The sequence below is a fragment of the Anser cygnoides genome, chromosome 16 (assembly GCF_040182565.1).
Source record: "Anser cygnoides isolate HZ-2024a breed goose chromosome 16, Taihu_goose_T2T_genome, whole genome shotgun sequence".
NCBI classification, from domain to species: domain Eukaryota; kingdom Metazoa; phylum Chordata; class Aves; order Anseriformes; family Anatidae; genus Anser; species Anser cygnoides.
This window is the reverse complement of record NC_089888.1, coordinates 1,121,164-1,143,901: the sequence shown is the minus strand read 5'-3', so window position 1 is coordinate 1,143,901 and position 22,738 is coordinate 1,121,164. Positions and strand designations below refer to the sequence as shown.

General features: G+C 70.2%; 3 protein-coding genes across 3 annotated transcripts; 1 reads left to right on the top strand and 2 right to left on the bottom strand.

Annotated features, from left to right (window-relative positions):
- Nucleotides 1–3,063: 3,063 nt before the first annotated feature.
- Nucleotides 3,064–11,508, top strand: MYLK2 (myosin light chain kinase 2). Its single transcript, XM_066978075.1, has 12 exons — nt 3,064–3,461; nt 4,234–5,441; nt 5,587–5,927; nt 6,844–6,949; nt 7,195–7,288; nt 7,475–7,584; nt 8,072–8,213; nt 8,339–8,409; nt 8,567–8,695; nt 8,854–9,006; nt 9,359–9,491; nt 9,847–11,508. Exons 2-12 carry the CDS (start codon nt 4,279–4,281, stop codon nt 9,925–9,927), a joined length of 2,523 nt encoding a protein of 840 aa, XP_066834176.1. The 5' UTR covers nt 3,064–3,461; nt 4,234–4,278; the 3' UTR covers nt 9,928–11,508.
- A 3,266-nt stretch (nt 11,509–14,774) lies between these two features.
- FOXS1 (forkhead box S1) lies at nt 14,775–16,994 on the bottom strand. Its single transcript, XM_048050623.2, has one exon. It carries the CDS (start codon nt 16,417–16,419, stop codon nt 14,848–14,850), a length of 1,572 nt encoding a protein of 523 aa, XP_047906580.2. The 5' UTR covers nt 16,420–16,994; the 3' UTR covers nt 14,775–14,847.
- A 143-nt stretch (nt 16,995–17,137) lies between these two features.
- On the bottom strand, nt 17,138–20,121 carry LOC106047120 (interferon regulatory factor 4-like). The gene is made up of 8 exons (XM_048050624.2): nt 19,899–20,121; nt 19,438–19,627; nt 19,105–19,148; nt 18,897–18,999; nt 18,484–18,585; nt 18,015–18,410; nt 17,745–17,863; nt 17,138–17,638 (listed from the first exon to the last, which is right to left on the bottom strand). Exons 1-8 carry the CDS (start codon nt 20,070–20,072, stop codon nt 17,498–17,500), a joined length of 1,269 nt encoding a protein of 422 aa, XP_047906581.1. The 5' UTR covers nt 20,073–20,121; the 3' UTR covers nt 17,138–17,497.
- Nucleotides 20,122–22,738: the final 2,617 nt, after the last annotated feature.

Here is a 22,738-nt window from a genome sequence, read left to right as displayed (position 1 = left end):
CCAGATCATTTCCCTTTGCCTGCAAATGTTTTCCCCTAATAGCACCAAACCACCTCTTCCTTCACCCTCCTTTAGGAAGAACCCTCTCATGGCTTCCCAGCTCTGCCGTGCCTGCTCTTGGAGCTCTGCTTCCTCACCTCGTCCTCAGGCGGCTTCTTACAAGAGTCTGAGACTGGAAGTGCCAGAGGAAAGCCCGCTGGGCTCCAGGGGGTGCTCTTGGTGGCTTTTGTCATGGCCAGGGCTTACAGCACCCGCTGCTCCCAGAGGCCTGCCCAGCTGCGGCATGTGGGCCGCTTCTCTCTCACCGAGGACTGGAGGCGCTTCCTTACCGCGAGGGCAGGGAGGAGAAGGCTGGCGAAGAGGTGGTGAAATGACGGAGAGGTGGCCTCCGGGTGCCTGGCAGCCGTGGTGTGAAGGAGCCCTTCCCTGATTGCCCCGCGTACCTGCGGTTCTCCAACCTCCACCCGTACGCGGCTGCACCAGCACCCCAGTCACCAGCTTGTGGGGTGGTGGAAGCGGCTTATCTGCTCCTTTGTGACCCCTGTTGGTTCTCTGCTAAAGGCCTGCCCCTGCCTTTGATGTCTGCAGAGACCCGTGAGAGCTGAGCCGGGCTTGCTGAGGCCACGGATCTGAGCTGCAGGGGGCAGGGGATGCCCAGGGGCGGTTCAGGAGCCCCCGGCTGCATCCTTCAGAGCAACCCCTGCTGCTTGCGGTGTGATCCTGAGGGATCTGCCTGAGCTGCTGCTGCTGAGCAGCTGCCGCGTTTGCCTTCAGAACCAGCCGGGCTCCGTGGGGAAGCAGCTCCAGCCCCACGTTTCCCCCACGTTTCATTTTCTCCTTGGCTTAAACCTCACCCTGAGCTCCTTGTGTGACGGGACCGAGGCCCTGCAGGGGCCGTGGCTGCTCCTAGGGGGGAGCAGGGAGGAAAATCCCTTGGGAGCGGGTGGAAAGGGGCTCGTCCAGTACCACAGCCGGGGCAGGGCATGGCAGCACCAGCTCCTTCCTGAGACTTTCCAGCTGCAGCCCCCAGCAAGTGCCACGTCTCTCCCGTGCAGGATGCGCGCCCAGCCTCGGGCTTTGGGTGCTGCCGGGGGAGGCTTCCCAGCGGGGCTGCCTCCGGGAGCACGGGGCTGCTCTTCCCTTTCCGAGTCCCTGTGCTGCAGTTGCAGTCCTGGGCGTGCTGCTCACATGATGGAGGTAGGTAATGGTTTAAAAAGAAGCCTCCATTGTACAAACCAGCTGGTTCTGCTCATAGCCGGAGCACAAAGGAAAAGGTTACGGCCGAGCTCGGATGGGGCCCTGCCAGGAGCATTCCCAGGGCCCAGCCCTGACAGCAGGGCCAGTTTGGAGGCAGAAATAGCAACAGCCCCAGCCCTCCAGGTTTGTTCTTCTAGATAATCACTTCCTCAGGCTGCTGCCAGGAGGCTGCCTCCCAGCTGAGCACCTTGCTGGGGTCGTGCAGCTGCTGGAGCAGGGCCACGGCAGCCCGGCTTCACCCCAGCCCACGACCACACGGGCTGGGGACAACGTGGGGAGGCACCTCGGGCACCTCTCTGCCCTACCCGGAGCTCCGCATCCCACTCCAGGGCTGGGTGCAGCGGGAAGAGAAACGGCCCCGGGGCTCCAGCCTGGCCCCCGGTTCCTCCGTTAAGAAGCAGGGCACGGGGTCGGCTGGCAGCGGGGTGGGTGGGCAGGCCGTGCTTCACCTCTTGTTTTCCACTGCAGCTGATTAGGAAAGAGGACGGGCCAGGTCCTTTACAAGGCTGATCCTGGAGCTTTTCCCATCCAGGTTTGCTATAAGGCTTTTATTTGGCAGTGGGGTTTGTGCAACGATCAGAAACCCCAATATGGCTGAGTCCCCTTCCCGCAGGAGGCAGAGCTTAGCAGAAGCACCGTCCCCTTGTGTTGCCCCCCATCATCACCCAAACCCCTTCCCCCTGCTGTCACTCTTTGCATCCTCCCTGGGGTGCCCTGGACAAGCTGAGCACGGCTCCCGGTCACCCCGTGGGGGCCTCAGCCCAGCTCCATCCCCACACCCCGCACCGTGCTGCGCCGAGCCCCGTGCGGAGCAGCAGGGGTCCGGCGTCGGCAGGACCCGAGCCTTGGTGGTGCCCCCGCTGTGGAGCTCAGGGGGAGGCGTTTGGCCGTGGCAGGGGATCCCTGCGGTGCTCTTGGCAGTGAGGCCAGCACTCAGCCGGCCCCGTGCTGTGGGATGGTGCCCCCCAGGAGCGGGGCTCCCCAGCAGGGTAGGCGAGGAGCTGAGCAGCTGGAGGGCAGCCAGGAGCCCCGGGCAGCTCCGGGAGCAGATGCCTGACCCTGGGCACCCTGGGGCATCTCTCTTGTCCTGCTGCGAGCTGCTCTCGCTGTTTTATTGCCCGTCACCAAGCCGAGACCTCTGCTGTCCCCCCTCAAAGGAGCAACAGATGCAGGTGGAGAGGGCTGAGCCCTTCCTCCTCCAGGCTGCCCTGGCATTCCTGCGGCTGCTGTGTGATAAATCGGTGTGCTGGGTTTTTAATAGTTGGTATTACTGGAGTGCTTTCACCCAGCAGGGCTGGCAGGGGAGGGCTGGGTCCAGTTACCCCGGGGTTCCTCCTGCAAACCTCAAATGACCACCTCCACCCCCAGCAGAAACCCGAGAGACGGAGTCTGCGTGCCCTTGAGCAATGCTTTCCTCACCTTAAGTTTCAAAGATTTAAAGTAAACAAGGCTCTGCTGGCTGGGGGAGTGAGGTGAAAACCTGGTGCAGCCTTTGGGACCGAATCATCTTCAGGCCCCAAAGCCCTGCTCCGCACCTCTGGCAGGGGCTCTCGGTGCCCGTGCGCCTGCACGCAGCCCGACCCGTCCACCAGCACCCCCGGGTCCTTTTTTTCTCTTCCCGATCCCCCAAAATGTTCATTTAGATTCCCCATTGCTGCCTCTCAGCTGGTTCCCGAAGGCAGCTGCAGCAGCGACAGGGGCTGGTGCCGCGGCTCCCTGCTGACGTCCCTTTTGCTTTGGGCCCCCGGCAGCGCTGCCCGGTGCTGGCCGTGCCCGCGGGCACCGCACGGCGCTGGGGGGAGCCGAAGGTCCCCTGGAGCCGCTGCCCCAGGGGCTGGCCCCAGCGGCGTGGGACCCTGCGCAGAGCTGGGGGTGCCCGTGTGGGGCTGCCTCGTGCCCTCCCTGCCGTGCTGGTGGGGCGCTGAGCGGTGAGCCGTGCCCGGGCAGCTCCGGCACCGCTCGCTGCCTGTGCGCGCTGCCGGCCGGCGGGAGCACGAAGAGTGGCGTGTCCTTTGAACGGGCTCCAGCAGCGACAGGTGCTGGGAAAGGCGACGCGGGACGGCTCCTGCTGGTGTAAAGGATACTCCTCTCTGCCCGCACTAATCCAGCTCTGTTACACCCAGTATAGAAGGGGGTGCTCCGGCCAGGCGCTGCCACAGCGCCGATGCTGCTCTCCTGACTGCCCTCTGCCCCGGGGACCCCAGGTAAAGGGGGCAGGAGGGGCTGTGCGGGTGGGCAACGGGGTCCCTGTAGCCTTCGGGGTCCCTGTAGCCGCCGGTCCCGTGCCAGGGGCAGCGGGGTGGCCCTGGGGACAGCCAAGCCCTGAAGCCAGGGAGCCGAGGCTGCGGGGAGTGGGGACAGCTCAGCCTCACGCTGCTCCCTGCCAGCGGCCCACAGCTCCGAGCCCAGTAAAACCAGCAAGCGGCTGCCCCACTGCCAGAGCGGTTGCCGGTGGGTTTGTTCCCAGCAGGGTCAGGGTTGCAGGGGCCAGGGCAGAGCCGCGGTGCTGGGCTGGGTGTGGTGCTGCCGGCCTGGCAGCTGTGCTGGCACACGGGCACCCACGGGTGCTGCCTAAACCCCTCGGCGTGGGACCACTTGGGTGGGAGCTGCCGGGACCCCCAGCGGATGGGGCCGTGCTCTGCCGGCAGCTCCCGGGGATGCTCCCATCGCCCCCTCCCCGTGTGGGCACCCGGCGTCCCCTGCCCCCCACGGGGGGACGCAGCCTTCGTTTGGCACCCCGGCCGTGCCGGCTGCCTGCGCGGCGCCGTGGCAGCGACAGGTGCCGGTGTCAGGCCATCGATCAGTCACTGCACAGCAAATATCGGGGCACAACGGGACGGTGCAGGGAGCCGGGGGGGGCCACACGGGGCTTGTCCCCGTGCCACCAGCGAGGGAAGCCCTGGGGCTGCGGGAGAGGAGCCCCCCCAGGAGCCTCGCCGTGCCCGGAGCCGCCAGCTCGCCTCTTCTCTCCCGCAGGAGCCTCGCCGACCCGGGGCAGCCGCCTCCGGCCGCAGAGTGCCCATGGAGCAGGACGGCGTGGCGGGCAGCGCGGCCGATGCCGGGGGGGCTGGGAGCACGGCCCCCCCCGGAGCAGAGGCCAGCACAAGCCCGCGTGCCCCCCCAGACACAGAGCCCGCAGAGGGGAAGGGGCCGGCTGCTGCCCAGGCTCAGGGTGCAGGGCAGGAAGAGCCCGGGAAGGAGAAGGCTGCGGCTGCTGAGGCTCGGGATGCGGGGAGAAAGGAGGCTGCCAAGGAGGAGCCCACGGGAGGGGAGGCAGAGCCCCCGGAGAAGGGTCCGGCTGCTGCTGGGGCTCGGGACGGAGGAAAGGAAGAGCCCGTGAAGGGGAAAGCCCTGCCTGAGGGAGAGCCCCAAGGAGGAACGGCAGAGCCCGCAGAGGGGAAGGTGCCGGCTGCTGCCCAGGCTCGGGGTGTGGGGAAGGGAGAGCCCCCCAGGAAGGCTGAGGCTGCAGCAGAGCCCCAGGCAGGGAAGGCAGCACAGCCTGCGCAGGAGAAGGGCCCGGCTGGAGCAGGGGCTCAGCATGGAGGCAAGGAAGAGCCCACGGAGAAAGCCGGAGGTGTTCCAGAGGCTGAGGGTGGAGGAAAAACAGAGCCCACGGCAGGGAAGGCTCCAGCTGTGGTGGAGGCTGAAGGAGGGAAGGCAGAGCCCGCAGAGGGGACAGCACAGGCTCGGGATGGAGCAGGGGAAGAGCCTGTGAAGGAGAAGGCGCCCGCTGCTGCAAAGGCTCAGGAGGGAGGGAAGAAAGCTGCAAAGGCAGAGAAGACCCCAGCTGCAAAAAAGCCTGCAAAGGAGAAGGCCCCAGCTGCGGCAAAGGCACAGGATGGGGAGAAGACAGCAGAAAAGGTGGAGAAAACCTCGGCTGCAAAGAAAACTCAGGATGGAGGCAAAGGAGAGCCTCCGAAGGAAGAAGCCACAGCAGCTGCTGCAAAGGCTCAGGATGGAGAGAAGAAAGACACAAAGGAGGAAAAGGCCCCAGCAACAGCGACGGCCCAGGATGGGGGCAAGGCGCCCACGAAAGAGGAGGCCCCAGCCGCTGCAGAGGCTCAGGCTGAAGGGGAGAAAGCGGCCGGTGCGGAGGTGACGAGCAAGCAGCAGCCACAGAGGGGCCCCGAGCCCGCGCGCCCGGCTCTGCTGCAGAGCCTGAGCTGCCCGGCCGCCTGCCAAAGGTACCCATGGGAAGCATCCCCCCGGGGCTGCCCAGCGAGCTGGTGCCCTCCGAGGAGGGGGTCCCCTCCCTGGGGTCCCACGGGGCAGAGGTGGGGGCCGGGCGCGGGGCTCGGGGCGCTGCTCACCTCCTGCTCCTGCTTCCAGGGAGGAGCGGCCCGGGGCGGAGGTGGCTGCGATGGAGATGATACCGGAGGAGACCGCGGTGGCACCAGCAACGGAAGGTCTGGTGGAGCCCGCCCCGGCCCAGGGGGACCTGCGGCCCCCCGGGCAGCCTGACCCCGCGGGCAGCGCTGGTGTCCCGCAGGAGAGGACATTGCCCGGTGCCGCAGGGCAGCCCCAGCCCCAGCCCGCTTCGGAGCCTCCCGGGGACGCGGAGCAGCCTGGCCCCGGTGCCGCGGGGCAGCCGTCCTCGACGGAGGGAGAGCCACCCCCCAGCCCCTACCTCACCCCCGATTTTGGGAAGGAAGACCCTTTCGAGATACTGGGTAAGGCTGCGCCGCCCCCCAGCCCCGTGCTCTGTGCTTTGTCCCCAGCCCGGTGGCGGTGGCACCCCGGGACCCTGCACGGGGCGGCAGCCCAGGGGTCTGCCATGTCTCCGCCGCTGCCCTCCCGGGACGCCGGCTCATGCTCCTGGCTCGTCGCCCACCGGCAGCCTTCGAGCTCCGGTTTCACTGTAAACAGGGCTAAATGCGGCGTGTCCCCTCCCCAGGCTTCTCCCAGCCGAGCCTGGCACGCGTGGCGCTGCCCGGGGCTGCCCGGCGGGACGAGGAGCCTGTCCTGCCGCGGGAGTGACAGCCGCCGCCTGGCTGCTGGCGAGGGACAGCGTGTCCCGTGTCCTGCGCCGCCGTCCTTGGGGGCACGGCGGGGTGGCTGCGCCAAGCCCTCGAGCGGAGGGTGCTGGGGGGTGGGGGGGTCCCCGCGAGGGCCAGCTCCTGCCGAGCTGGGGAGCGCGGGTGCGTGGGGTGCCCCGGAGTGGGCCTGTCCTGGGTGGGCGAGCAGGACGTGGTGGCACGGAGGGGGTAGCACGGAGGGGGTGGCACGGAGGGAGCGAGCAAAACGTGCAGCGGGGTGGCAAGGAGGGGCGAATGTGCCAGGCAGGATGGTGGCCACGGGGGGAGACACGCAGCAGCGTGGCCTGGAAAGGGCGAGCGTGACACGCGTGGTGGTGGCCCACGGGTGGCGAGCAGACACATGGCAGGGTGACACGCAGCAGGGTGACACACGGCAGGGTGACACGCAGCAGGGCGATGCTGCAGGCAGTACTGGGGGTGCCGGGCAGCTGCTGGGGGCCCCTGACCTGCAGGAGGCACTGGGTGAGCTCCCAGCACGGGGCACTCCAGGGTCCCAGCAGCGGGGTCCCCCGGCGGGCAGCTCCCTTCTCACCCCCTCCTCTCTCGGCAGACGACGTCCCCCCGCCACCCGCGCCCTTTGCGCACCGCATCGTCACGCTGCGGTCGGCCAACGTCAGCTCCCAGTTCAGCCTCAGCTCCAAGGAGATCCTGGGGGGGTAAGGAGGGGTCCTGGGCTGCGGGAGGGCTGAGGATACCTGGCTCTCCCCCAGCTCTGAGCAGCGAAGGGGTCCCTGGGGAGCCTCCAGCGCCCGGCTCGGAGCAATGCCCCTGCCTGCGGCAGGACCCTCTGGCTGCGGAGGGGCTGGTGCAGGATGGGTGCGGGGGGAGCGGGGAGCTGCTGCCATGGGTGCTGGGGTCCCCAGGCGGCCGTGATGCCATCGACGCCTCTCCTGTTCCACAGGGGCAAGTTTGGCGAAGTCCACACGTGCACCGAGAAGCAGACGGGGCTCAAGCTGGCTGCCAAAGTCATCAGGAAGCAGGGCGCCAAGGACAAGGTCTGACCGACGGGTGCGGGAGTGGGGGATCTTGAGGGTGCCAAGCTGGGGGGCTCCTCGTGGCCACGTGCAGCTCGGTGTGTGCTGCTGTGCTGTCCCCCCCCCGGGGCTGTGACCCAGCCCGGCCCCGTGCCGGTGGCTCGGCCGGGTCTGACACCAGTCCCCCCGGCGGGGCTGCCGCCGCAGGAGATGGTGCTGCTGGAGATCGACGTGATGAACCAGCTGAACCACCGGAACCTCATCCAGCTCTACGACGCCATCGAGACGCCCCGGGAGATCATCCTCTTCATGGAGTTGTGAGTGTCGGGGCTGCTTGCGCGGGGCTCAATGCCCAGGCGAGGGGCACCATCGCGGGGGGCTGCGCCCGTCTCCAGCCGTGGGGCAGATGTCTCAGCCCCTGGCCAAGCAGAGGTGGCCGGCCCCAGGGAATGCCCCCAGCCTTGCTCGTCCCCTCAGGCATCTCCTGGTCTTGCTCAATGGCTGGGGCAGCATCTGCTCAGCCACGGCTGCGTTGAGGCTGGGGATGACCGGGTCCTCCCCATGTGGCCCCCGCTCCCCCTGCCTGGGCAGACGGGGCTGCTCTGCTCCGTGATCCCAGGGGGGAGCGGGGGCGTCCGACCCCAATGTGCCCACGTCCCACCCTGGCTCTGCCGTGGCTGTTCCGAGGCAGCCTCCGCAGCAGCCTCCCTGCGGTGAGGCTGGGCCGAGGGCCGGGGGCTCTGCAGGAGGATGGCGTGGGGAGGGAACGCCGGGTGACCCGGGGACCCGTCCGTGCCCGTGCAGCATTGAGGGCGGCGAGCTCTTCGAGCGGATCGTCGACGACGACTACCACCTGACGGAGGTGGACTGCATGGTGTTCGTCCGGCAGATCTGCGAGGGCATCCGCTTCATGCACCACATGCGCGTCCTCCACCTCGACCTCAAGGTGCGGGGCCGGGGTGCTGGGGGCTCCCGATCCACCGCAGCTCCTCGCGTCCTCGTGGCCGGGACGTCCCCTCTGGGCCCTTGCCCTGGGAGCCGGGCTCTGACTGGGGGTCCCTGTCCCCGCAGCCCGAGAACATCCTCTGCGTCGCTGCCACCGGGCACATGGTGAAGATCATCGACTTCGGGCTGGCTCGAAGGTGCCGTGCTACCCCTGTCCCCACCGGCTTCGTCCTCCTGCTATTCCCGCTCCCACCTTCGCTTCTGCATGCGGGGCGGTGCGGGGAGCACGGGGCCGGCCGCTCGTGGTGGCGGCCAGCCTGTCACCCTGCTGCTGAGCCCCCGCCCCGGCCACAGGTACAACCCCCAGGAGAAGCTGAAAGTGAACTTTGGCACCCCCGAGTTCCTCTCCCCCGAGGTGGTCAACTACGAGCAGGTCTCCTACTCCACGGACATGTGGAGCATGGGCGTCATCACCTACATGCTGTACGTCGGGGTCCCGGGGGGCTCGCAGCACCCTTCTGGGGGCTGGGGCTGAGCCCCCGCTGCTCCCCCCCGGCACAGGGCAGTCCCCAAGCCGGGTTAGCCCCGTGCAGGGGGAGTTTGGGCACCCCCTGCTCATCCGTCCCCCTCCGCTCCCCCAGCCTCAGCGGCCTCTCCCCCTTCTTGGGCGACAACGACACCGAGACGCTGAACAACGTCCTGGCTGCCAACTGGTACTTCGACGAGGAGGCCTTCGAGGGCATCTCCGACGAGGCCAAGGACTTTGTCTCAAACCTCATCATCAAAGAGAAAGGGTGCGATGCTGGGGGAGGCCGTGGTGGCCCCAGGGTGGGCACCTTCCATCTCCATGCTCTCGGCGCTGCCCAGCCCCTGCACTCCGTGTGCAGCCCCCTGTGCCGGGGCCAGCCGTGTCCCCAAAGCCCTGCACTGGGTGCTGGCTGTCCCCAAGCAGAGCTCCCTGTCCCTCCAGGGTCACTAACCACAACCTAGACGCGCTGGACCGCTCACGGTCCCTCCTTGTCCCACCGGTCCCTGGGCTGATGGCCAGGGCACAGATGGGGGGCTCCTGGATGGCACAAGAAGGGGTCAGATGGGGGAAAGGGGCTTCGGGGGACCCGGGGTGACCCGCTCGCCTCTCGCCCCCAGCGGCCGGATGAGCGCAGGGCAGTGCCTGCAGCATCCCTGGCTCAACAACCTGGCAGAGAAGGCGAAGCGCTGCAACCGCCGCCTCAAGTCCCAGGTGCTGCTCAAGAAATACGTCATGCGGCGGCGCTGGAAGGTGCGTGGGGATGGGACGGGACGGGGGGACGGGGGTCAACACCGCCCCGCTCTGCCGTCTGGGGGAGCTTGGGTGCCCCCAGGGTGGGATCTCCCCAAACACAGGTGCCTTTTTGACTCCCCTGAGCCCTTCCCAAGAGCACATTTTAGTGGCAGAAGTGGCGTCAGGACGGAGGGGAGGGAAGCTCCTGGGGCTGGCGTTAGCCCTGCACGTCTCTGCCGTGAAACCTGGTGCAGGCAGCGCCTGGGCGGCTGCCAGCTCCCCGGCCCGGCTCCCGAACCAGCCCTGGGAGTGCCGCTGGGCTCAGCCTCGAGGCCTGCAGCTGGACTCGTGCCTCTCCTCTTCCCGTTTACAGAAAAACTTCATTGGGGTGTGTGCTGCCAACCGGTTCAAGAAGATCACCAGCTCGGGGTCGCTGACGGCGCTGGGCGTCTGAGCGTGGGCCGGGGGCTGAGCACCGTGAGCCCAGAGGAACCGCTCGGAGAGGGGGCTCGGGGGCTGCCGAGCCCCATCCCGGGGCCGTGCCCGGGCCTCACCCCTGGACAGGAGCAGGACCTGGGCAGGGGCGGCCCCGCAGGCACCGCGCAGCCCCAGCTCTGCTCGTCAGCCGGCTGCTCCGGCCCCCGCTGCGCCTCGCCACGAAGCCACCGCCTCGCTCCTGCCCCGCCGCGTCCCCTGCGGCCGCTGCCCTGCCCCGGCACCGGGCACCGCGGGGCTGCTTGGGGCCCTGCCCCCGCGGGCTCCTCACCCGCAGCCGCCCTGCCTGGGCTCTCGGGGCTCGAGCCACCCCTGTCCCCAGCGAGCCGATGCTCCCGCCTGCATTGCCACGGACTGCGAGGTGGTTTCCACGCTCGTTCCTGGCACGGCAGCGCCACGCCGCAGCGCTCCCCGGCCTGCAGCAGCGCTCCCCGCTCGCGCTGCTTTCCTGGGACTTCGCAGCAGCCCAACGCCAGCGCCGCCGCCAGTCCTGCACGCTCACCACCACACGGGCACAAGGTTTGCACGCTCCGCTCATAAACGCCGCGGCCCTGCCACACGATAGCTCTCGGACCCCGAGGTGCCCGCCGGCCCCGTGCGGTGCCGGGCTCTGCTCCCGCGGTGAGGAGCGGGTTTTTGTGCCGCAGGGGGTGGCGGAAGGCAGGTGCGGACCCGCACCCCGGGGACTCGGCGCAGGAGCCGGGGCCGCGGCATCGCCTCCCCGCCGCGCGGAAGCTGGAGCCGGCCCCGCGCTGCTGCTCGCGCCGGGAGGGCGGCGCGCACAGGAAGGGAGGAAGCGCCGAGCACGTTTCCAGGAGCGTCCCCAGCTGGGAGCCAGCGAGCGAAGAAGGAGGCTTTGTGTTCCTCCTCACCCCTGCCCTCCGCTCTGCCAGCGGGGGAGAAGCGCAGCCTCTCCTTCACGCGTTCCCCCCCCCGGCCAGATAAAGGCGAGCGAGGCGTCCTAATGCAGACCAGCTGGGCCGCTCTCCCCCCCCGCCCCGGCTCCTGGAAGGATTGCTTCAGCCCTGACCACCAACACACAGGAACTGCCAGCCGCCAGCGTCCCCCCGCCGCCAGCGGGGCCGTGCCGGGGCCGCCGTGCCGGGGCAGCGGGTGCTGCGCCCGCTCCTCGCCCAGCCCTCGCCCCCTCTCCCCGTGGCTCTTCCATTCCCGTGAGCCCCCTCCTCGCAGCGCGGCCAGGGGACAGCGGCCCCCAGCTTTGCGGCCTCCAGCCTTGCCCAGTGCTGGCTGGCACCGGGATCCCCCCCCAGCTTTTTTTTTTGCCATGGAGTGAGGGCTGTGCGCGCTCCAGGGCTGCCGGTGCCCTCCGTGGCTGCTGCAGAGCCCTTGCTGCTTGGCCCGGGGCAGAGACGGGGGCAGGCGGCGGCCCCCCAGCCCCGCTGGTGGCAGCAGGTGGATGTGGCTTTGGGCTCGGCGCCCCGGCCCCTGCCCAGGCTAGCAGCATGGCTTGCAGGGCCCTGCCCGATGCGGGAGAGCTGCCTGCGCGCTCGGCTTCTTGTAAATAAATGTACAGGTCTGAGAGCAGCCCCGCGTCCTGGGCACCGGCTGGGGGGGGAGCATTAAACCCCTGGGGGTGCACAGCCGGCAGGCAGGAGCTGAGGTCTGCAGCTAAACACGGGGACGGGAAGCTGGAGGAAAGGGGGATCGGGTGGGCAGATGGATGGAGGAGCGGATGGGTGGACGGACAGAAGGACAGAAGTGTCGTCACGGCTTCAGCACTGCCCAAGGCTCTGTGCCCAGGCAAAGGCTGGGGGGGGGGGGTCCCGCTGCCCCCGCAGCGGCTGAGCCTGCACACGGAGCCCCCAGCCCCACGCACGTGGGGTCCACCCCCGGGGTCCCGTGCCCCTCCGGCCGCGGCTGGCCCCGAAGCGGTTAAGGCTGCGCAGGCAGGGTCACCACTCGGCCCAGGGCGTCCCTCCCAGCCCGCTTCCTGCCGGCAGCCTTTGACCAGTTCCTGCCGGTGACCACCCTGCGGTCCTGGAAAACAGCGCGGCCCCATCTGGTTTGAGTTACGCTCCGCGGCGGTGACGTCTCCTTCCTGTCTGGGCCCCAGGAGCCGAGCGTTGCCCTGGGCCGCGGGGGCTGCAGAGCCCGGTGCAGGGCGGCCCCGGTGCCGGTGCCGGTTCCCAGCCGCAGCCCCGCAGCAGCCGGGCAGCAAGCCCACCGCGGCAGCGCCTGGCTGGGAGCGCGGCTGAGCCACGGCTGCCCCGGGGTGGGACCGCGCGGGGCGGCCGCGCCGGGGGCGCGGTGCTGTAGGGGGGCATGCAGGCACTGGCACCCCTAGGCCGAAGTGATGGGGACCCCGCCCTGCAGCCTGCTTTGGCTTCCCCGGCCCCGTCTCCAACCAAGGACCCCATGTGGGTCCCCCTCACGCCTCCGTCGTTGCGGTGGGCATGGTGATGGGGCTGGTCCCGGTCCAGCTCGCGCCCACGGCAGCCGGTGCCATTCCTCACGTGGGGTTCCTCGTCCCCGTGGCCCCACCAGCAGCGCAGGGCTGAGCCCCAAGGGAGAGAGGGCGAGCGGGCGACGCCGCACACCAGCACCCACCACCGCCGGCGCTGGGACCTCTCCCAGAGCTGGGGGCTCGGGCTCCTGCACCAGCACCCGTTGCGGCGCGGTCCCCAGCCACGGCATGGCCCACGCTGGGAGCGGGTGAGCGGGCCGGGGGCCAGGCCACCCACCGTGAGCCGGCAGCGAGCCGGGGAGGAGGAAGGGCAGGGAGAGGAGCGGGCCCACGGCCAGAGCCAGGGCTGGTGGTGGGGAGCAGGGGCCGCTACGGGCAAAGGGAGCCCTGGAGGCGGGTGGCCCGCACAGCAGAGGAGGCGGCTGGGCTCTGCCCAGTCCCACCCCGGTGAGCTCAGGGACCAGCGATGCCGAGGGCTGCAGCCAGCAGAGCTGGGGCTCCGCTCCCCTTGGGGCCACGCTCCCAGGCCCCCGCACAGCCCCGGCTCCAGCCCTGGTGCGTCCTGCGCGGGGGCACCCGTCCTGCTGCAGTCCCAGCTCCCTGCCCTGAACCGGGCACCTCCGCACCCCGTGTGTGTCGGGGACGGGTCCCCACCCGGGGGCTGTGCCCTGGGGGGCAGCGATGGGCTGGGTCCCACCATGCTCCCAGCGCTGGGCCCCTCGCCCGGCTCTGCCCGGGGCCGTGGCCGCGTGTTCCCAGGCGGAGGCTGGGAGCCCGGGCGGGCGAGCGGCCCGGCCGCGCTGTGTGGGAACCAGACGGCCCCTGGGCACGGCTCCGCGGCGCTCGCTTCCTCCCGCGCCCCCGGGGACCGCGCGAAGGAGGGGGCTGAGGTCAGCCGCGCTCGCTGCAGACAGCTCCGGAGACGCCAGCATGATCTAGGCGCTCAAATATTGTTTTCCACAGGGGAGGGAGAAGAAAAAAAAAAAAAAAAGGGAGAAAAAGCAAAGCCCAGGGACGAGTGACCGTCGCTGCTGCAGCGATGACGAACAGCAGCCCCCTCCTGCCCTGCCCGCGGCTGGGACGTGGCCATGGCCCGGCAGCGGCCGTCTGGGCCGATAACGGGGCTGACGCGGTGGCGGTGCTCCCGGTCCCCGAGTGACGCCAGCACCGGCCCTCACAGAGACCCCGGGGCCTGGCCAAGCTACGTCCCGCTGGCCTTGGGGGGCCGGGGGCTTGGCCCCACAGCCAGCCCCCACACATCACTGAGCCCCCCCAGCGACTCAGCATCCTCCTCCCGTGCCCACCACGGGCACTGGCTGTGCCCCACGGCTCCACCAAGGTGGAGCGGGATCAGCCGGGGCAGCCCCGTGCACCTGCAACCCCCAGCCTGGGGGCATTGCCCCCCCCCGGGGGGTCCTTTCCCAGGGGCAGGCGGGTGGGGGCACGGGCACAGGTCCCCACTTTGCCAGCATCGCTCTGGACCAGCTCAGGGCTGCGAAGGCAGTGGGACAGCTCCACTCCGGCGCGGTGGAGATGCCGGCCCCAGCCCACGGGAAGGGGCTGGTGGCCACGTCCCGGCCCGGGGCTGCGTGGGGACCCCATCCCACCCCACCCCACCCCTCCCCACCCCAGCAGAGCCCAGCCCGTGCCCAGCCTGTTGGTGGGAGCAGTGACTCAGCCGGTGCCTCCTCACCGGCAGCCGCCCGGGATGATTCAGGTCGGAGGAATCCTGCCGAGACGCAGCCGCTTTCCTCGGCCGTTCCCACTGCAGCCGCAGACGTGCCCACGGGCAGCCCCGGCACGGCCTGGCGCTGCAGGGCCCCCTGCTCAGGGAGCCGCGGGACCTGGCAGTGGGATGGCCCCAAGCAGGGACCCCCGTCCCCCCCTGCACCGTGCCAAGCACCTGCACCCCATCCCACAGAGCCCCTACACCATCCCCCCCAGCAGCTCTCCAGGTGGAGCCCCCACCGAGGCCGGCACCAGCACGGGGTGAAGCCGGGCACAAGTGAGCAGTGCGGGGTATGAGGGGCCGCGGGGATCACTCTTGGGGCGCAGCACATCCCCCTGCCCCTTATGGATGAGGTTCCCCCCCCCAGGATGGGGCTTTGGGGGCTCCTGGTGCTTTATCGCAGAGGGGCCTCATCCCCAGCGTCTCCTGGGGATGCAGGACCTGGAGGCGGGTGACGGGGGCACCCCTTCCCCGTACCCTGGCCCCCCCGTGGCCTCACCATCCGACGGCAGCACCATCGTGGTGGGAGCCGTGGTGGGTGGCCTCGGGGACACGTGTCCCACAGCCAGCGCCCGGGTGGGAACAGAGCAGCCCCCGCTGCGCCCCTGCCCGCTCCCCATCCCGAGCAGGGCGCAGAGATGACAGAGGCAGCGTGGGCGAATGTGCTTTATTCCGCCGCTGGGGCCCCGCACGGTGCCGGGGGCTGGGGGGGGGGAACCAGTCCGTCACTCGAAGAAGAACATGCCGGGTGTCCGGTAGAGGCAGTGGGGCAGCCCCAAGGGGTAGCCGCTGCCCCCCTGCAGCGGGATCGCTCCCCCCGCGCCCCACGACTCCTTCTGCTCGCCCGCCCGTGGCCCCGCGGCCCCGAAGGGTGTCTGGCGTGGGGCAGGGGGGGCCGCAGCAGGGGCCGCGGCCAGGAGATGCTCCAGCGCCGTGCCGCAGGGCCGCTCGTTCACGCAGAAGCTCAGCGCCTGCACCCGGCACTGGTAGCTGCCGCCCAGCGCCTCGGGCCCCGAGCGGCCGAAGGAGCCGAAAACGGGCACAGGCGGCTGCTTGTAGCCGTCGCCGTCGAGGAAGCAGGGCGCGGGGGGCTTGCCCGCACCCAGGAGGGCGCTGGGGAACATGGGGGGCACCTGCCCGAAGGGCTGGCCCAGCCCCAAGGTGGGGGCCGCCGACTCCTTGCACTCCAGCTCGCCCCGTGGGGACGCGGTGGGGGCCGGGGAGTCCTGCGCGGGGTCCCTGGGCTCGGCGGGCAGCAGGGCACGGTGCTGCGCCGGGCGCTCGCCGGGCACCGGGTACTGACCTGGCCGGGGCAGCTGCAGAGCCGCCGGGAGCCCCCCAAAGGCAGTCTCCTTGGGCTGGGGGGGGGCCGGTGGCCGGCTCTCCGGGGGGGCCCCATGCGGCGGGCAGCACGGCTCCTTGGCGAAGAACGGCCCCTTGGGCTGCGGCGCGTCCGGCAGGTACAGGCAGGGCTGCCTGGCCCCAGGGGGGGGCCGCCGGGCGCAGGGCTCGGGGCACCCCGGCACCCCTCCGCCAGCATCGTCGGCCAGCTCGGGGGGGCCCAGCAGGCGTCTGGCGGCCACCGGCGAGGCGAAGCCGCCCTCCGCCTTCCCCTCCTCAGTTGGCAGGGCAGCGGGCGGCCCCCGTGAGCGGGGCTTGGGGGGCTTTCTGCGCCCCTCGTCCCCCTCGGCGCACGGCGCGTCCCGGAGGCCCCTCTTCCTGGTGAAGCGCCGGCGGCGGCGCAAGAAGCTGCCGTTCTCGAACATGTTGTAGCATTCGGGGTCCAGCGTCCAGTAGTTGCCCTTGCCCGGCTTCTTGTCGTCGCGGGGCACCTTGACGAAGCACTCGTTGAGCGAGAGGTTGTGGCGGATGCTGTTCTGCCAGCCCTGCTTGTTCTCGCGGTAGAAGGTGAAGCGGCCCATGATGTAGCGGTAGATGCCGCTGAGCGTGATGCGCTTCTCCGGCGTGCTCTGGATGGCCATGGTGATGAGGGCGATGTAGCTGTAGGGCGGCTTGGTGGCCTCGGGGACGGCTGGCGGAGAGGGGCCAGGGAAGGGGCTGTCAGGGGCCGGCCGGCCGCGCAGAGCCGTGCTGCCGACGGGGATGTCCGGCTGCATCCTCCTGCCCGGCCGCAGCCGTCCTGCTCCGCTGCTGCTGCTCCTGCTCTGCCGTCCGGCTCCGGCCAAGCCCATTAAAACCCCGCGGCGGCCCAGCCTCCCGCGCCCCGCCGGCGAGGGGGCGGCGGGCCCCTCCTCTCCGGGACCGCGGGGCCGCCCAGGGCGGAGCGGGGGCCCCATCGTCCAGCGCCGGTCCCTGCGGCCGGACACGCTGCCAGGGCCAGCCCTGCGGCCGGGAGCCAGCGGCCATGGGTTGGCACCGGCACGGCCTCCCCAGGGCACGGCCCCGCTGCCCCAGCCCCGCTTCCCACGGGAGGTTCCCAGGGCCTGGGTCTCATCCTGCCCGGACACTGCTCCCCCGGGGAGCCCCGGGTGATGCTGGCGGGGTGCGGGGGCTGCAGCGTGCAGGATGGGGCTGTCCTGCACCTCGGTTCCCCGGCTGCCCCCTGCCCTGGGGTGGTGCTGGATCCCCGCAGTGTGCTGGATCCCCGCAGTGTGCTGGATCCCCGCTGTGCACCAGATCCCCGTGCCGCGCCGTGTCCCTGCACCATGCCCAGCTGGTTGGGGACATCGCCTCCAGGGTGCGCCACGATCCCCCCCTCCTCACCCGTCGCCAGGGGAAACTGAGGCACGGGCAGTGAGTGCTTTTGGGACACGGTGCCACGTTGCAAGAGCAGCTCACGGGCACCTTGCCTCTGCCTGCAGCCCCACCAAGAGGCCAGAACCAGAGGGCAGGACGGGCGTTGAGCTAGCGTGGCTCCCGGCAGGGTGCTCAGCTCCCGCTGCCCTGCGGCACGAGGCTCTGCCTGGCTCAGCTCCCCCGGCCGCCTGCACCCGCCTCGTCCTGGCACCCCGCGGTGCTGCTGGCACGGCCCCAGCCCCACGCTGCAGCCCGCGGTATGAAACACAACCTTTATTCCTACATACCACAACCAGCGAGTCCCCGCGGTGCAAAGCACAAGGACGGAGCTGGCTGTCCCCCGCCAGCCTGGACCGCTGCCCTGCGCACCAAACAAGCACCCAGCCACCCCCCTGGATGGTTCCCAGCGGTTCTCGGGAAGAAACACGGCTCCTGCTCCGGCCAGCATCCACCCACCTCCGTCCCCGCCGCGCCAAGTGCCCCGCGCACGGCAGCTTGCGGCATCGCTGCTGGGAGGCCGCTTGTCCCCAGGGCCGGAGCGCAGCCGCGGGGAGGCTGAGCACCTTGCTCCGCAGCGGTGAGCACGGTCGAGGCTTCGTCGCGCCTCGGCTGCCCCGCTCAGGGCTGGCAGAGCTGCTGGAGGACGTGGACGATGTGGCCGGGAGCGCCGGGGGCACAGGGCTGGGGGCAGTCGCGCAGCAGCGTGGGGCCGATGCGCTGGGCGTGATGGAAGAGCTCCCGCGCGAACACCGGCTCCACCTGCGGAGGCACAGAGCCGCCGGGAGGACGGGGTCTGCGCCTGGGATCGGGGCGCCCCGGCCCCCCGCTCGCAGCCGTGGCGAGCGCCAGCCCCGCGCGTACTCACGTGGGCCATGATGAGCTTCTGGAAGTGGTGGCTGGCGCTGGTGGGGTACTCCTCGCCGAAGCACAGGTGGATCTGGTACTGCGGCGCCGGCTGCCCCTGGCTCAGGTACCTCCGCAGCTCTGCAAGACACCGGCCGCTCGCACGGGTCCCCCCGACGCCGTGCCGGGGATGGGACCTGTCCCCAGCGCCCTGGGGACCCCGAGGGGTGGCAGGGGCTCCGGGGCAGGGGCCGGAGGACCCTGCGTGCCCGTAGCGCGGGGGGGCACTTACGCTGCAGGAACTGCTGCGTGTCCAGCAGCTTGTAGGTCTTCTCCCGCTCCAGCTTGTTGGGCCAGTCCCGGTGCGGGGCCAGCGGCCCGTTCCAGTACACCCTGCCCTGGCACTGGCGCTTCATGAAGACCCCCTCGGGGGCCACCCACAGCAGGACCCCGCGTTCCAGGTGGGGCAGGAGCCGCTCCAGCACCTCGGTCACGCCGGCCACCCGGCTGCTGCCGCCGAGCGCCCGCGGCGGGGGGAACTCGATCTGCTCCATGCACGAGGGGCCGTAGAGGCGCTCGCTGTCGGCGGGCTCGGCGCGGGAGGCGATGCGGCAGCCCTCGGCCGTGCGGGTGGTGAGCTCCTTCACCAGCACGTCGCAGTAGTAGAGGCGGACGTGGAGCCAGCAGTCTGCGGCGAAGAGGGGGTTAGCGTGGGGTTGGGGGGGCACCGGGGGCTGCAGCCCGGCCAGAGCAGCTCCTACCTGAGTGGTTGACGTCCTCGACGGGGAGGTAGGACAGGGGCCTGGGGAGGAAGTGGCCGTGGGTTGGGTTCCAGCCGTAGAAGACTCCCCGTATGTGGTACCCTGGGTCAGGACGGAGATGGCAGAGGGACGTGGGCAGCTGTCCCCGGGGGTCCTGTCCCAGCCCCAGCCCCCAGGGCTGGCGGGTGCTTCCCACTGCTGCTGCTCGTTGCTGCACCTCGTTAAAGCTCCTCAGTGCACGACCAGGCAGCTTCGCTTTGGGACTCAAAGGAGGGGAGCCCCAGCCCCGGTCTCCATTCCCATGGGCACAAGGCTCTGGAAAGCGCGGTGCCTCCAGCGGGGCAGCGATGCCCTCCTGCCCCAGCCCCATCCTGCGTGACCCCCACCCCCCACCCCCAGGGCTCTTTTCTCACCTCGCTCAGCCGGGTGGGCAGAGAGCAGGGGGAGCGCAGACGCGTGGCAGGACCCCCCGGCACCCCGCACGCCCTCCTCGGCCGGGCTCCCTGCGGCACGGCCCTGGGGATGAGAGCGGCGGCGGTGAGGGCCAGGCCGGCAGCGGGGGCACCTGAGCCGGCTCCGGGCCCCCCCCCCCAGCACACTTCTAGGTGGGGGCTGGCTCACCTGCAGGTCCTCGCCGGCTGGGGGCTGCGGGCCACCATCGTTCTCTGTGGGGAGCGAGGAAAAAAAACCACTGAGCCCCACAAACAGCGGGAACGGCCCCCGGGGAGGCGCTGGCTCCCCAGGGAAAGCAAACCCAGCCCGGACCCACAGCGGGCGGCCAGGGCGCAGCCTCGGGAAGGGCTTTGCCTGAGCGCAGCCCAGGGCACGGCTGAGGAAGAGGAGTGGGGAGGAAGGGCCCCAGGGGGGGCGATGCCTGCGGGATACGGGGCTGGCAGGGGAACGGCACGGGCGCGAGCCCCGAGCCTGAGCGGGCGGCGGGTGTCAGGGCAGTACCTGCGTCGCGGGCGCCCTCGGAGACGATCTGGTACACCTTGTAGGGCTCGGAGATGTCGAGCTGGCTCCGCTCGGGCACCTCCTGGAAGTCGGTGCTCTTGTTGAGCGCGCAGCGCAGCCGCGTCTTCCAGGTGGACGGGTCGGCCTTGTCCGTGCCCTCGTGGTACTTCCCCTTGTACACGGCCCAAGCCTGCGGGCAGGGGGGGGGGGGCTCGGTGCTGCGGGGGCTGCCCGGACCCCAGCCCCCGGCTCCGCTCACCGGGACGGGGAGAGGGGACCGGAGGGTGGCTGGGGAGGGGGGAGCCCACGCGTGGGGAGCCCACGGGGCTGGGCTGGGCGGCCGGGGGGGGGTCGCGGCCGTGGGCCAGGGGGCGGCGGGGAGCCGGGGGGAGCCCCGGGGGGCGCGGGGCAGGGGGTGGCCGGGGGGGGGGGGGGTGCGCGGGGGGCTGCGGGGGTCGTACCCTGAAGAGCGCCGCGTCCTGCTGCTGCCGGTAGTCCTGCTTGGCCGCGTGCTTCCAGGGGATGCGGAACAGCGTCCTGCGGCCGTCCTCCCAGCGCAGCCCCGGGTAGCGGCCGCTGTCGATCTGGGCGATCAGCCACTCCTTCAGCCGCATCGGCGACCCCGGCTCCGCCATCGCGCCCCGCGCCCGCCCCGGCCCCGCGGTGCCCTCGGGAGCGCGCCGGGGAGGCGAAAGCGAAGGCGGGGGCCGGGGACTTTCGCTTTCGTTTTCCCGGCCGCCGCTTTCGGTTCGTTGCGACGCCGGGATCCCGGCCGGGGGGGCGGCACCGGGGACGCCGGAGGGCACCGGGGACCCCCCGCGGGGGCCGCGCCCGGGGGCTCCGGGCTGCGGGGAGCCCTGCCCGCCGCCCCCTGCTGCTGCCCTGGGCACCGGGGCGCCTCCCCGCGCCCCCCCGGGGCTCCCCCCGCCGCCCCCGGGGTCGCCCCTCTCCCGGGTGCCGCGTCCACCTCCGCCCCCCCGGCCCGGGGCTGAGCCGGGGGGGACCGGGCGGAACCGGGGGGAACCGGGGGGAAGCGGGATGGGAACCGGGTTGGAAGGGCCTGGCGCATCCCGAGCCCGCGCTGCCTGCCCGGTTCCCCGGGGGCTCCTGGCACCGGCGGCCCCGCGGGTGGGCGCATTGCTCGTGGCCGCGGTGCCTCTTCCCGCACGCCGGGCAGCAGCTCCTGGGCTCCTGCAGCCTCGCGGGGGCTTTGGCTCTCGTGCGGGTGCTTGTGCGGGTGAGACGAGCGGGGGCACACGGCCCCGGGCGGCCCCTTCGCTCCCGGCTGGCTCCCGAGCATTTTTCCCCGCTGCCCGTAGTAGGGCCTGTCCCTCCCTGCGGCGAGGAGCCCGGCTCGGCCGTCCCACGGGAAAGGGAAGGGGTGACGTGCGGAAAGCGAACTCCACAATCAGTTAAATTGTGAAGTAGGTACGTTTATTCAGCGCCGGGCAGCGTAGGGGTAGTCCCACCGAAGTCGTGCGCGCCCCAACGCGGCCCTTGCCTTGGTTATATGCTTGGTTATGTGCTACATATGTGTGAAGTTTCTCGAGACGCCTGTACATGTGCATGACCTATCCCCGCTTTGTATTAAAATCAGTTCCAGGGAGTCGTTTTCGTAGATTCCTCCTATCCACGCCTGTGCAGTGTTTTCTGGGAGTGGTCGCCAGGGGTCCTGGGGATGAAGATCAGTGAGTCTTCCTCGCCACCACTGGCTGACCTCTCGTCTCAGCGCAGCCTCATAAGCTTCTCAGCTTCTGCTTAAACTGCAGATTCGGTTTCAGTTGGTTCTGGAAATGTGTTTCCTGTTTCTATCAGGAACTGTTTTTTTGTGAGAAATCTCAGAATTTCCTGTTTCAGTTTCTTTGCACAATAGGTAGGGGAAGATATAGTACCTGTCCCTTAGCCTGTCTTATTTACTAAAATCCCTTCGGCTTCCTCCCACACGTTCATTAGCCGATCTTATCTGCTAAAATTCCTTCAGCCTCCTCTCAGGGGGATCTCACCCCGCTTTGTCCCCGGCCTCCCCCGGCCCACCGCAGTGTGACGGCCGTGTGGGCAGGCTGGGGGGCAGCGTGCCCGGGGCTGCGGCCGCCTCTGCGGCTCCTCCATCCCCGCTGCCCCGGTGGGTTTCCTTTCCAGTTCTGAGTAAGAGAAAGTTGCCCCTTGGCTAGGAAGCAGACACGGCTCCCGAGAGCCAGCAGGCTGCTCTGAGCTTGAAATCCTCGAAATGAATAAGCGGTGACACAGTGCCAGGCTCCGGCCTCCCCCTGCTGCCTGCGCCCAGCCCCGGGCTTTCCCGCGCGGCGCGGGGACGGGGACACGGCCCCATGGCGCAGAGCACGTGGGGCCACGCAGGGTGCGCGAGCCGGCCACGCTGGCAGGGGTTGTTCTGCTCACTGAGCCTGCCCTCGGCCTCCCCACCGCAGAGCGAGGCCTGCCTGCCCTGCCTGCCCTGCCCTGCCCGTGTGCTCGGGGCTGCGGCTAACCCGGGCCCTGCCTGCACCCCGGAGGAGGCAGCGGTGCCGAGCGCTGCGGGTTGCGGTTTGGGGAGGGGGCCGGGGCAGCAGGTAGGACCCACCGGCCCCGGCAGCGTGCGGCCGTCCTGCTCGGTGCTGCTCCGGCCAGGCCAGTGTTTCGGGGACCCGGGGAGGGGATGCCGAGCGGCGCAGGAAGCCGTGCTGGTCTCTGCGCCAGCGAGCAGGGGATTTCCACCGGCGGCTCTGACGCACGGGCTGAGAGCCAGCCCCGTCCCGGCCCCCGACCCCGTGCTGCTCCCCCAGTGCTGGCCCCTGCCAGGAGCAGCGGAGCAGGGGCAGTGCCCTGGCCCCCTCCAGCCCCCTCGCTGGGGTAATTCGGGTGCTTTATACCAGGAAAAGGGCCTGGGACTGAGGGAAGGAGGATTTGCATCTCCCCTTTGTGCCTTGGGAGATGAGGCGATGCCAAGGGGCTGTTGCACAGCCTCATCTCAGTGGCTTGTACGGATTAGCCCCAAGCCCAGGAGCTAGTCCGAGCCCGCCGACTCCTCAGCCAGACAGAGCCCGGCTGGATAAGCCTTTATCAGCTGGGGAATTCTCTCCTAACAGCGAGGTGGTGACATGCAGGGCCATAGGGAGGTAATTACCCTGCCATCAGGGGAGATGCTCAGAAGTGTTTTCCCGGCTGTTCTGCTCCCTGCACAGGGAAGGTGAAGCTGCTTAACCCTTACACTTTTCAGGCTGAAATGCACTTCAGAAGCAGTCAAACATTAACTCGCAGCTAACCCTGCCCTTACCTGTTTTTTTCCAATTGTGCAAACCAGATC

Bases quoted from the DNA above. Each gene is read 5' to 3' on its own strand.
- MYLK2 (XM_066978075.1), top strand. From the start codon at position 4,279: ATGGAGCAGGACGGCGTGGCGGGCAGCGCGGCCGATGCCGGGGGGGCT. The intron at 7,289-7,474 runs GTCTGACCGACG...CTGCCGCCGCAG, and splicing joins AGCAGGGCGCCAAGGACAAG to GAGATGGTGCTGCTGGAGAT. The intron at 9,007-9,358 runs GTGCGATGCTGG...TCTCGCCCCCAG, and splicing joins CTCATCATCAAAGAGAAAGG to CGGCCGGATGAGCGCAGGGC.
- FOXS1 (XM_048050623.2), bottom strand. From the start codon at position 16,419: ATGGGGCCCCCGCTCCGCCCTGGGCGGCCCCGCGGTCCCGGAGAGGAG.
- LOC106047120 (XM_048050624.2), bottom strand. From the start codon at position 20,072: ATGGCGGAGCCGGGGTCGCCGATGCGGCTGAAGGAGTGGCTGATCGCC. The intron at 18,411-18,483 runs GTAGGAGCTGCT...TCTTCGCCGCAG, and splicing joins CGAGGACGTCAACCACTCAG to ACTGCTGGCTCCACGTCCGC. The intron at 17,639-17,744 runs GTGAGTACGCGC...GTGCCTCCGCAG, and splicing joins AGAAGCTCATCATGGCCCAC to GTGGAGCCGGTGTTCGCGCG.